General features: G+C 42.4%; 2 protein-coding genes across 3 annotated transcripts in view; both read right to left on the reverse strand.

The window, feature by feature from the left end:
* Positions 1 to 1,745: 1,745 nt before the first annotated feature.
* Positions 1,746 to 13,018, reverse strand: part of LOC110256075 (uncharacterized) — a 103,503-nt gene continuing 92,230 nt past the window's right edge. Inside the window, exon 3 of the transcript XR_014825330.1 lies at positions 1,746 to 1,885. The gene's annotated coding sequence lies outside the window, so the exon portion shown is untranslated. The remainder of the gene's footprint in view (positions 1,886 to 13,018) is intronic.
* SAL1 (salivary lipocalin) overlaps positions 1,747 to 13,018 on the reverse strand; it is a 34,047-nt gene continuing 22,775 nt past the window's right edge. Inside the window, exon 7 of one of the 2 annotated variants that reach the window (XM_085009402.1) lies at positions 1,747 to 1,885. In XM_085009402.1, the coding sequence (XP_084865528.1) occupies positions 1,876 to 1,885 (10 nt within the window). In that variant the 3' untranslated portion in view covers positions 1,747 to 1,875. Of the gene's footprint in view, positions 1,886 to 11,197; positions 11,974 to 13,018 lie in introns of those variants that run through there. The other variant, XM_085009399.1, reaches the window with a different exon arrangement.

Below are 13,018 nucleotides of genomic sequence, written 5' to 3' on the forward strand. Positions count from 1 at the left end.
CCACTAGGATGGCTATAAAAATAATAATGTTAAAAAAGAAAATAACATGGATAAGCAATGGGATCCTGCTGTACAGCACTGAGAACTACATCTGGTCACTTGTGATGGAGCATGACAACGTGAGAAAAAAAGAATGTACACCTGTATGTGTGACTGGGTCACCTTGCTGTGCAAGGTGAAAAATGACAGGAGTTCCCGTCGTGGCACAGTGGTTAACGAATCCAACTAGGAACCATGAGGTTGCAGGTTCGGTCCCTGGCCTCACTCAGTGGGTTAACGATCCGGTGTTGCTGTGAGCTGTGGTGTAGGTTGCAGACGCGGCTTGGATCCCGCGGTGCTGTGGCTCTGGCATGGGCCGGTGGCTACAGCTCCGATTCAACCCCTAGCCTGGGAACCTCCATATGCCGCGGAGCGGCCCAAAGAAATAGCAAAAAGACAAAAAAAAAAAATAATAATAATAATAGGTATTGAGGATTTGGAGACAGGCTCAGAAATTGCAAGGATTCAACTGTCCTCTATCCTGTACCTGGTTTTAAGCATGCGGATCCTGCTGTTTCAATAGCTCCTCCGAGTTAAGTTTTCAGAGATTGGGTCCCAGTTCCTCTTTAACATGTTCTAAATAATAAATCAGCAACTGAGGGATAGACACTTCCAACTGTTACTGGAGTAGGGAAGGAAGATTGAAAATTTAAGGACACACACCAGACATCTAGTATCCAGAGAGAAATGTACACACACACACACACACACACACACACACACCAAGATAATAATTCCTTGGTTCAACGGTCTTCCTTTGAAAAGGACATCACATGTATATGTGAAAAGTCCCTTTATATCGGGTTAGGGTATAAAAAGTGACTTGCCACAAAGGTGACCCAGGACCCAACATTCAAACCTTTCACCTGCAGATTATCAGGGATTATGATCTTTCCTTTCCTGGGTCTCTCTTCTATGCAATTGAGACAGGCTGAGACCTGGGACCTGGGACGCTTGCCACAGAGGGTGCAGTGCTTGAACCTGGACAAACATCTCCTGCAACAAAATACCGGGAAACTCTAAGGGGCTAAAAATAACTGCATGCATACACGGTTTGGACAAATTATGGGCAAGAAGATACGAAAAAACTAAAAACCCAACTAACTGCCAGTTCTGAAGAGCCAAGAGCAAAAGCAGGGTGTTAGAAGCAAAAGCCTCCTGCACACACCATCTAAAGGGTGGGAAGACCCCCTGAGCCACCCCCCTGGCTCAACCTTTAGACCAGCCCCTATCTCACTCCATTTAAGGAACCAGCTCGAGCCACTTCAGAGAGGGAGCAAGCAAGGGAACTTGTTTTCACTTCTCCCTCCTGCAGCAGGGGCTCCTATAAAGTCTTGCCTGAATTGTTCTGCCTGGCCTCTTACCAATTTCCATTGATTAAGAAGGCCAAGTGTGAGTTCCCACTGTGGCACAGTGGGTGAAGAACCTGACTGCAGTGGCACAGCACAGTGAGTTTAAAGCATTGCTGCAGCTCTGGCGTAGGTCTCAGCTGCAGCTCAGATTCGACCCCTGGCCCAGGAACTTCCATATGCTTCCAGGGTAGCCATGAAAAACATAAATAGGCGATCAAGAGCCTCCAACAGTAGCAGAATGTTCAAGAACCCATCACTAGGGTAGCTTCTTGGCCATAGAGTCCAGGGACTTAGATGGTCAAGTTAGATTTACCTTTCAAAAAAAACACAGATACACCTCGATTCTTCTAAAGGCCCTGCTTCCCCCGGTTTCTGGCAGTTGGAGGTAAATGAAACCGTTTGACGAGGGCTTCCAGGCCTTGCCCTCCCTGCGGATAGAGGTTGTGTGATGTGACGGCAAAATGGAAAATAAAAGATTCAGTTTTCAGGTACACCTAGTCAAAAAAGAGAAAACCTGTTACTAATGCAGACCAAACAATTATAAATGAACAGGTAATTTTATTATTTCATAAACCAGTTAATAAGGAAGAGTGAATTATATGAACATATTAGAAAAGACAGATTTTAATATCTTGATGATTCAACGTGAAATAGTGACACCAACAAAGATAATATAGGGAGTTCCTGGCAGCTCAGTGGGTTGAGGATCTGGTGCAATTACTGCTATGGCTCTGGTCACGGCAGTGATGCAGCTTCCATCCCTGGCCCGGGAATTTCATATAGTGTGGCACAGCCAAAAATAAAACAAAACAAACTCAAAGATAACATAAACGGCCTAATATAGCATAATGAGAGCATCCCCTACAAAGAGGTTCACATGTCATTAATTCAAAGATTATGTAATAGTCACTGCACAAGAAAAAAGCACCTTGAAATCTTATAGCTCATATTTGAAAGAACTTGTTAAAATCTCCCAAGCTGACAAAATCCCAGAAAGTTATATTATTAATGAGGTGAAAGGAACAGCTGAAAGGAATATTTCCATTCCTTCTCCTTCTTCTTTTCTTTTTCAGGGCCAAACCTGTGGCATACGGAAGATCCCAGGCTAGGGGTCAAATTGGAGCTGCAGCTGCAGGTCTATGCCACGGTCACAGCAACACAGGTTCCAAGCTGCATCAGCTGGTGGCAACACCGGCTCCTTAACCCACTGAGTGAGGCCAGGGATTGAATCCGCATCCTCATGGACACTGTGTTAGGTTCTTAACCCACTGAGTCACAATGGGAACTCCAAGAAACTTTTCCATTAAACTACCAATTAAAAATTATTGTCATGTCAGAAGGTGATCAAAGAGTGTGAAACAAACATGAAGGGGAAAAAAATATTATAGCGGCGTGTCTGGCAGTTCATCAGTTAAGGTATTTTATTTTTCTGAATTTTGTGACGTCTGAGGTATATTTCAGCTTTGTGGAATTTGTACCTTGTTGTGATTTATTTTCCCATTCTTTTTTTTTTTTTTTTCAATGGCCACACCCATAGCATATGGATATTCCTGGGCCAGGGAGTGAGTCTGAGCCATCCCTGTGGCTTACACTGCAGCTGTGGCAACACGGCATCCTTGACCCCACTGGCACAGGCCAGGGATCAAACCCGAGACTCTGTATCCACCTAAGCCACTGCAGTCGGGTTCTTATCCCACTGTACCACAGTGGGAACTCCTATTTTCTCACTCTTACTAAGTACTTACTTCAATGTCTAATTTTGTTTGGGTAATTTGGAATTTTGTTAAGAAGGTCCCCACATGACATTAGCTTTAGGCCCCACAAAATCTTGCTTTCAATGTGATGTCAGATAAGCTGCCTTCTTGCTGAGCCTAGAAAGTGAAAAGGGTCTGGGGGCGAGTGGCAGGGATGACACTGGGAAAGAAGGTTGAACTACCGAGGGTCTTTGTTTGTTTTTCCACGCTCATGGCATATGAAAGTTCCCAGGCTAGGGGTCGAATTGGAGATGTAGCCACCGGCCTACACCACAGCCACATGGGATCTGAGTCGTGTCTGCGACCTGCACCACAGCTCTGGGCAATGCCAGACTCTTAACTCACTGAACAGGGCCAGGGATCAAACCTGCATCCTCACGGATGCTAGTCAGGTTCATTTCTGCTGAGCCATGATGGGAACTCCCCACAAAGGATCTTAATGCTAAGGGACTCGGGGGGCCTCTCTCCTGCAGAAAGTAGGGAGTCACAGAAGAGTTTTAGGCAAGGGATTACCGTGATGGGATCTCCTGTGAGGGCTATAGAACAGGATCTGGGGTCAGGGAGACCTTCAGCAACCCAAGGCCAGAGTCCAGGTGAGGAAGGGGAAGCACAGACTTTCCACTGCTGAGGATCTAGCCAGGAACTCACCCAAATTTCAGGAGAGCAAGGATTGCTTCAGAATATTCCCCTTTAAGATGTCTATTTAAATAGCTGCTTGTCTTTTTCTGTCCCCTTTAGATGTCTCTGTAGAAACAATGTGTTGTATGTTTCTACAGCTGAACAGATGGCTAACATTGTTTTTCAATTGATTTATTCAAGGCAGTTTACTTCATTTTGCTTGTAAGTGATATTACAAAGTTGCTGTAGCTCAAGAATCAGACCACCTTTTGGCATAACACATAGTGAGACGGGCTGGGACCTGGGACCTTTGCTGCAGTGGCTGCAGTGCTTGCAACTAAGCAAACATCTCCTTGAGCCACAACATACAAGGCAACTATAAGGGACTAAAAACAGCTGTGTGCATGCATAGTTGGGGTAAATTATGGATAAGAAAGTACAAAAAAACCCTAAAAACTCAACTGCCACTTCTGAAGAGTCAAGAGCAAAAGCAGGGTACCCTACATGGCCCCAGCACACACCACTCCCAAAGGGGTGGGCAGACCACTTAAGCCACCCCTCTGACCCGACCCCTGGACTAACCCTTACCCTTGCCCCATATAAGGAACCAGCTTGCCCCTGCCCCCCATCCTTGGGGAACAAAGGAAACTGTTGCAGCAGGGACCCAAATGAAGCCTTGCCTGAATTTCTTGTTTTCTTTCTTTCTTTTTTTTTTTTTTTTTAATCTTTTGTCTTTTTAGGGCTGCACCCATGGCATATGGAGGTTCCCAGGCTAGGGGTTGAATCAGAGCTGTGGCTGCCAGCCTATGCCACAGCCAGAGCCACGCAGGATCCAAGCTACGTCTTCAACCTACACCATAGTTCACGGCAATGCCAGAACCTTAACCCACTGAGTGGGGCCAGGGATCGAACCCACATCCTCATGGATACTAGTCAGGTTCATTAACCACTGAACCATGAAGGGAACTCCCTTGCCTGAATTTTTAACTGGCCTCTTAGCAATCTCTATTGGTTAAAGAAGGCCAAGAACCCGGGTTGGTAACAATAGCAGAAAACTTAAAAATTCACAGCGTAGCTTGCATAAATCAAACGAAGTCACAATATGCACATGTATCTCACACAATGGACAGCAGTTACTATTCTTACTGGAGTCATTCTGGGCCAACTCTCTATTTTGTAGAATTATGTAGCAGTGTTGATTTGGAATGTCTCTTTGTTCTGAGGTTTTCCCCAAATGGCCACCATTTGTGAGAGAAAAACAAGTCATTGAGTACGTTTCTCAAAGAGAAACGTGATACCAAGAGCCATTTTCCCATCTGTTTACCAAAAAGATTTGCCCTGGCAGAAATAGGCTGCATTAGGGCAGATTGTAAAGTAATGGCCTTAAGAGGATTACCCATTACGCAGCCCTGGCACGCATTAATTTGATTCAATAGCTGAACTAATGTGTGTCTGGCCTTTATTTACCAAGTGCCATAATCTTCAAAGGTTTTGATTAGACATGAGCAAATGAGAAAGAAAAGAAACTCATGCATAGAAATGCTGAAATGGAGTAAAACTGCTGATTCGCAGACCATGTTTTAAATGAAAAGCCCTTCATACAGATTAACCTGTTAAAGTATGAATAGAAGAATTGTTCTTTACAGGAGTTCCTGTCGTGGCTCAGCAGTTAAAGAACCTGACTAGTATCCATGAGGACTGGGGTTCCATCCCTGGCCTCGCTTAGTGGGTTAAGAATCCGGTGTTGCCGTGAGCTATGGTGGAGGTCAGCAGACAGGGCTCAGATCTGGCGTTGCTGTGGCTGTGGTATAGACTGGCAGCTACAGCTCCGATTCGATCCCTTGTCTGGGAACGTCCATATGCCACAGGTGTGGCCCTAAAGAAAGAAAAAAAAAAAAAAAAGGAAAAGAAAAGAAATTGTTCTTTACAAATATTTGATTGGAAAATGAACCCATATTTAACAGAACTTGTGAGGTATAGTAATACATTGAAAGATGCTAAATTATATGCCATTTTTACTCTGTGGACAGAAATTTTTCTATGGCCTTGTGGGGGGGAGCTTGAATAGTAATAAACACATTCTATTTTAAGTACATAGTTTTCTACTTTAAGTCCTTGCTCCCCCCAAATATAGTAGATTCTCGTGGGACATTGTCTAAGCTGACACTGGGCGAGCTTGAGGGACACCCATGGCTGCCCAAGCTGAGCCCCTCCCGTCTAAGATCTCAAAGCCATGTCAGGGGCAGAGGCGGCCGGCCAAAGGGATGAGATCAAACTGTTTACACAGGAGGAGGACAACGAGTACAAAATCTCTCTCCCTCTTCTGTCTGTACAGAGTGTCCTCCACGAGGATCATTTAATCAAACACACCTTTATATGCCAGGGGTTACTTTAAGTTACAAGCAGAGTCTTAATTCTGCAACCGGAATGTCCACTTCAATATTTTCATGAACATTTCCATGCCCGTTTCAAAGATGGGTCTTCACGCCTCTCGAGGGACCAAGGCCACTACAGGCTTCCGTGGAGGGTTTTTCCTTCCCCCCACTTCTCCCCTCTTAGACTCCTGTGGGCAGTTTCTGGCCTCTCTGAGATTGGAGGGAGGAAAAGGCAACAGAGAGGAGTGGAAGTGTTTGCACTTGGCCAACACTATCCTCACGTGGCTTTGTGCTCCCTGGACTTGACGAGTGTTTACAGCTGACCTTTGAAAGCTGAACTTTCTTTTTCTTTTTCTTTTTTTTTTTTCTTCTTCAAATGAACAGGTTTTATTTTATGACTTGTGCTTCTTGGGTAAGAAAACTTTGCTTACTGTAAAATTTTAGCTTAAATTTCCTTCTTAAAGCTTTAGTTATTTATTCATTTGCCTATGCCCAAGGCATGTGGAAGTTCCTAGGCCAGGGATCAAACCCACTCCACAGCAGCAGCAGACCCAAGCCACTGCCGGGACCCTGTTGGAGTCTTAACCCACTGTGCCACAAGGGAACTTCGAAGCTTTATTATTTTACATTTCATACTTAAAATGGTACCTCCTCTCAATTTCATTTTTCCATCTTCTATGAAATCACAACATTTAATTGACAAAGCACTTACTGGAAAGAACAGCCTTTCTCCCATTATATTGTATTATTGCCTTTGCCAAAAGTGAGTGAATGATGCATGGGTGTTTCTGGAACCTTTATTCTGTTCCTCTGGTCAATTTATCTTTGTGCCCATACCACATTTGGGCTTTGTAACAACTCTTGATATCTGGCGCTACAGGTTCTCTAGTTCTTTTCTAGAAGATAGCATTGACAATTGGTCTTCAGCATTTTTATATGACATTGAGAATTTTGAATAAAAAAAGTTGCTAGGATTTTGAGTGAGATTACATCAAATATGTGACTTAATCTGGGGAAAACAGATACTTTTTTAAGATTGTCCCGGAGTCCAGGAACAGGATATCTACCTCTCACTGTTCTATAATTTTTTTTCTGGATACAATTCTTGAAAACATAGAGTTAGGCACTTAAGGATTTCTGATACTACTGTAAGTGGGGTTGCTTTAAAACTTTTCATTTTCTGTATTCATTGCTGGTATATTAAAAACCAAGTTTTGCATAGCAACCTTATATGCAGGGATTCTGCTAAATCTACTCAATTCCAATTATCTGCATATTCCCGAGGATTTTCTACATACAACATCATGTTATCTGAAAATTAAAATTTTACTTTTTTCTAATCCATAAGCCTTTTCATTCTTTTTTCCTCCTTACTTTCCTGGCTAGGTCCTTCTGCACAAAACGATTGAATTAAAAACGAGTGACCACAGATACCCTTGTCTAGTTTTTTGATCTTGGGAGAAATTTTCAATATTTCACCATCTGATATGCTGTTTGTTGTAGTTTAAGATATTCATTACCCCAAAAAAGGAAGTTCCTTTCTATCCACAGTTTGCTAAGAACATGAATGAATCCTGCATACTAGATTACTTTTCTTCAGTGTGATGGACTACGGTGATTGGTTTTTTATTATTGAAATACCCTCACATTCCTGGAGTAAGACCCATTTGATCACTGTTTTTTACTTTTTTTTCCCCAGAACCAAAACCCATCTGTTTTGCTGGCTCAGGATCTGGTCATGTGACCACTATAAACGGGTTACTGGTGATTAGAATGAAATTATCATGATTGGTTTAGATTACTCAGAATTTACCCTCTGTGTCTAAAGCTGACCTTTTTTTTTTTTTTTTTTTTTTTTTTTTTGTCTTTTCCAGGGCCGATCCCACGGCATATGGAGGTTCCCAGACTAGGGGTCTAATCAGAGCTACAGCTGCTGGCCTACACCACAGCCATAGCCACACGGGATCTGAGCTGCGTCTGTGACCTACACCACAGCTCACAGCAATGCCGGATCCTTAACCCACTGAGCAAGGCCAGGGATCGAACCCACAACCTCATGGTTCCTTGTCGGATTTGTTAACCACTAAGCCACAACAGGAACTCCAAAGCTGACCTTTCTTAAGGTGGATCCTCTGAGAGGTTTCACTGACTAGGCCCCCATGCTGGAGGCAGTGCTCCTTTGACTGGCTTCTTCCTTTTTTTAAACAATTAATTTATTTAATAAATAGAAAATGCATATAGAACAAAGTAAAACATATAAAAGGGCATAAGTAAGGAATAAGTTTCTCTTCCATTTCTGTTTCCAGCCACTCAGTTCCATTTCTCAGGGAACAATTGTTTTAGGTCCCTTTTTTTTCCATAAATTTTCTATTCACATACAAGTATAAACATTTAACAATTGATCTATCACCTATCATCTGTTTGTTTTTTAAAATTACTCAATGAATTTTATTACATTTATAGTTGTACAATCATCCCAACCCCAGTTTTATAGCATTTCTATCCCAAACCCTCAGTGCATCCCCCCACCCCCCAGCCAGTCTCATTTGAAAACCGTAAGTTTTTCAAAGTCTGTGAGTCAGCATCTGTTCTGCAAAGAAGTCCAATCTGTCCTTTTTTTAGATTCCACATGTAAGTGATAGCATTTGATGTTGATGTCTCATTGTCTGACTGACTTCACTTAGCATGATAATTTCTAGGTCTATCCATGTTGCTAAAAATGCTGGTATTTCTTTCCTTTTAATGGCTGAGTAATATTCCATTGTGTATATGTGCCACTTCTTCTTTATCCACTCCTCTGTCGGTGGACATTTAGGTTGTTTTCATGTCTTGGCTATTGCAAATAGTGCTGCAATGAACATTGGAGTACATGTGTCTTTGCGAGGCATGGTTTTCTCTGGATAGATGCCCAGGAGTGGGATTGCTGGATCAAATGGTAGTTCTATTTTTTAGAACTGAGGAATCTCCATACTGCTTTCCACAGGGGTTGCACCAATTTACAATCCCACCAACAGTGTAATAGGGTTCCCTTTTCTCCATACCCTCTCTAGCACTTATTGTTTGTAGACTTTCTGATGATGGCCATTCAGACTGGTGTAAGGTTGTACCTCAGAGTGGTTTTGATTTGCATTCCTCTAATACTGAGTGATGTTGAACATCTTTTCATGTGTTTTTGGCCATCTGTATGTCTTCTTTGGAGAATTGTCTGTTTAAATCTTCTGTTGACTGGCTTGTTCCTATCTGTAACTCCTCCCACCCCCAACTAGCATCTTCCTATAGGGCATCACAGAATCCCCCCAGAAGGTTGTCCTTTTGAGCAAGAGTCTTGTTAATCCTGGCCAACATTCTGCAACCATTTCTGAGAAGTTGTGGGCTTTGCCTTGCTTTTTGGAAAGAATACAGTTATTTTCCAAACACAGACTCAACTCTGCTCCATGGCTGCTTTGGCTTTCTTAGTTATGAATCAGATGCTGGTTCCCCAGACCCCCCAAGAGCAGACAACAGGTATTTGAACCCATCAGATGCACTGGCTCCCTGAACAAGGTCAAATGGAGATAAGAGAGCAACCACAGATAAAGAAGTCTGGCGGAACTGGCCAGGTGAAACACCAAGCCTAATTTGCAATGAGCAATCATTCAACCTTGAATTTCCTGTAACCCACAGGCTAGAGCCAAAAACTTGATTAACTTCAAGTTAAAAACGGCTAACAAGAATCTGTCATAGGTGATACAGTGTGTTTCATATGGCAACACACAAAGAGCCACCTAAGCTCTTATTGTCCCATCAGTGGTGCTTTAGTCATTTGGTGACCGCTAGATGTCCCCATTGTAAAGTATTTTTTGGTTCTGCAATTATAAAGCAAAGTTGCTTTAAAAATACTCTCATTGACCAATATTCTTATTGAGTTTTAAAGCATCCCTGTACCTTAGTGGATTCGGGGCTCACTTTATCATATTTATACACCTATAAGTCATCTTTAGTTATCTTTAAGTGGCAAAAACATGTTAAATCAAAAGGTACATTATGGGAGTTCCCCTCATAGCTCAAAGATTAACAAATCTGACTAGCATCCATGAGGACACAGGTTTGATCCCTGGTCTTGCTCAGTGGGTTAAGGATCCGGTGTTGCTGTGAGCTAGCTGTGGTGTAGGTTGCAGACGCAGCTCAGATCCTATGTTGATGTGGCTGTGCAGTAGCCTGGTGGCTATAGCTCCAATTTGACCTCTAGCCTGGGAAACTCCATATGCTGTGGGTGTGGCCCTAAAAAGCAAAAAAAAAAAAACAAAAAAACCCAAAATCAAAACAAAACAAAAAAGTACATTATGTTCTATACCTCACTTGCGGATTTTCATATGTTTATATGTTCAATCCATCACAGTCAACTTTCCTTTTAGTGCTCCTCGGTACCTTTTTTTTTGTCTTTTTAGGGCCACACTTGCAGCATATGGAGGTTCCCAGGGTAGGGTTCCAATCAGAGCTGTAGCCACTGGCCTACGCCAGAGCCACAGCAACTCCAGATCTGAGCCACATATGCAACCTACCACTCACAGTGTGGTTTTTTGGGTTTTTTTTTTTTTTTTTTTTAAAGATCATTGGAGTTAACTGGTGGTTCAATGGGTTAAGGAACTGGCGTTGTTACGGCTGAGGCTCAAGTTCAATCCTTGGCCCTGGAACTTCCTCATGTCACAGGAAGTGAGGCCAAAAAATAAAATAAAAATAATTTAAAAAATCATTGGAGCTTTGTTATTACAAACATAATCTGGTAGTATGTGCGCATGTGATTTTCTTAGAATGAAGTACGTCACAGTGAAAATATCAATTTGGCAATGGTTTTAGTTAGAGGCAAGTAATTAAAATTTTAGAAAATTAAAATTCAGAAGAAACAAATAAAAAGGCTTAATAGATATGTTATCTCTAGTGTTAAAGGAACTGGGAAAATTCTCAAATCCCTTTTACAAGCCTTGTGAAGTGTTTCAACTTTAACGAAAAAGAGTGTCTTGTTTATTGCTGTTTATAACAGGTGGTGACCCCAGTGGTCACCAGAAGATTTAAGGATTGATTTTTTTTTAGTTCTTCTTTGTTCATTTCTTCTTCCCCTTTTTTTTTTTTTTTTTTTTTTTGATTTGATGGTTTTCTTTTGCATTAGGCTCAAGTCTCCTTCTCTTTAGTGTTTGAATCCATTGCATGCTTTTGATTTGTGGTTACCCTGGTTTTCTAGTATGTTAACCAGTAATGACATCTACTTGTTTAAGACAGATAGCCGCGAGGAGCTCAGGCCGCGGGGCCAGGAAGCAGGAGCCCGGGTCCCTGAGGCAGAGCAGCCGCCGTGGCCAAGTACCCGGCCCGCATCATTGTGATGTGTGTGCAGGTGGTGGGCAGGGCCTTCGCCCCCGGGCCCTGCGCCAGGAGTTTGCGGCCAGCAGGGCAGCAGCTGACGCCTGGGGACGTGCCCGCCCCCAGTCTGCAGCTGTCTCCAACCTCTCCGGCCTCAGCCTTCAGGAGGCACAGCCGATTCTCAACATCTCCAAGCTGAGCCCCCAGGAGATTCAGAAGCTACAACCGCCTCTGCAACCCGGGGACCGCACACCCTGTCATCGCGTCCCCTCCTCTGCAGAACTACGAACACCTCTTCAAAGTGAACGACAAATCCGTGGGTGGCTCCTTCTACCTGCAGTCAAAGGTGGCCCCTGCGAAGGAGCGCCTTGATGAAGAAGTCAGGATCCAGGCCCAGGAGGACAGAGAGCGCCAGCAGATGCCCCAAACGTGACCACGCGGCTCCTCCGGCCCCACCCCACCTGCCACCTCTAATTTATAGCCCGGTAATACATGTCTTCTCTGCAAAGATTAAAAAGAAAAAAAAAAAAAAGACTGATAGCCACATAAGTTCAAACACATTCTAAAATATCTACATTTTTTTACTTCCTTCCCCGACATTTTGTGATTTTTGACTCCCATTTCCATCCTCATGTTTATCCTTTTGGTACTAATTGTAGTTATCATCGCTTTTACAAAAATTTTTTGATTTTTAAAAAAATCTCTGTATTGGCTTATTTAAGTGATCTTCAATTCTTTTATATATTTGTCTTTCCTATTGTGATTTCCCCTTTCCTATAGATTCTTTTCAAGTGCACAAGGAACATTCTCTAGGAGAGACCAATCCTTGAACCACAAAATAAGCCTCAACAAATTTAAGATAATAGAAATCATTTCAAGCACCTTTTCTCTCCACAGTGGTATGAAACTAGAAATCAACCACAGAAAGGAAAAAGGGAAAAAATGAACACAGGGGAACTAAACAACACGCTATTAAAAAAAAAAAAAAAGAAAACAAAACAAACCAATGGGTCAACAATCAAATCAAAGAGGAAATCAGAACATACTTCTTGACAAATGACAATGAAAAAACACATTTACAAAGTCTATGGGATGCAGCAAAATCAGTTCTAAGAGGGAAATCCATTGCAATACATGCCTTCCTCAAGAAACAATACAAATCTCAAATAAACAACCTAACCTACCATCTAAAAAAATTAGAAAAAGAACAAACAAAACCCAAACTCAGTAGAAGAAAGGAAATAATAAAGAGCAGAGAAGAAACAAACAGAACAGAAATTAAAAACAAAAAAAAAATCAATAAAACCAAGAGTTGGTTTTTTAAAAAGATAAACAAGAGAAGAGGACAAGATGGCGGAGGAGTAGGGGGACACGCTCGCCCTCTCCCACAAACACAACAAAAAAAGCACATCTACAGAATAAATGACTCGCACAGAACAGCAACTAATCGCTGGCAGAGGAACCTAAACTCCAATAATGGCAAGAAGTTTGTGACATTACTGGGCAGAACGGGAGAAAAGAGGAGAGTGAGAGAAGGTGAATCCGA

Source organism: Sus scrofa, chromosome 1 (genome assembly GCF_054392235.1).
Source record: "Sus scrofa isolate SSC_HxYL_T2T_F1_AM1 chromosome 1, Sscrofa_HxYL_maternal_Yorkshire_Landrace_v2.0, whole genome shotgun sequence".
NCBI lineage: Eukaryota > Metazoa > Chordata > Mammalia > Artiodactyla > Suidae > Sus > Sus scrofa.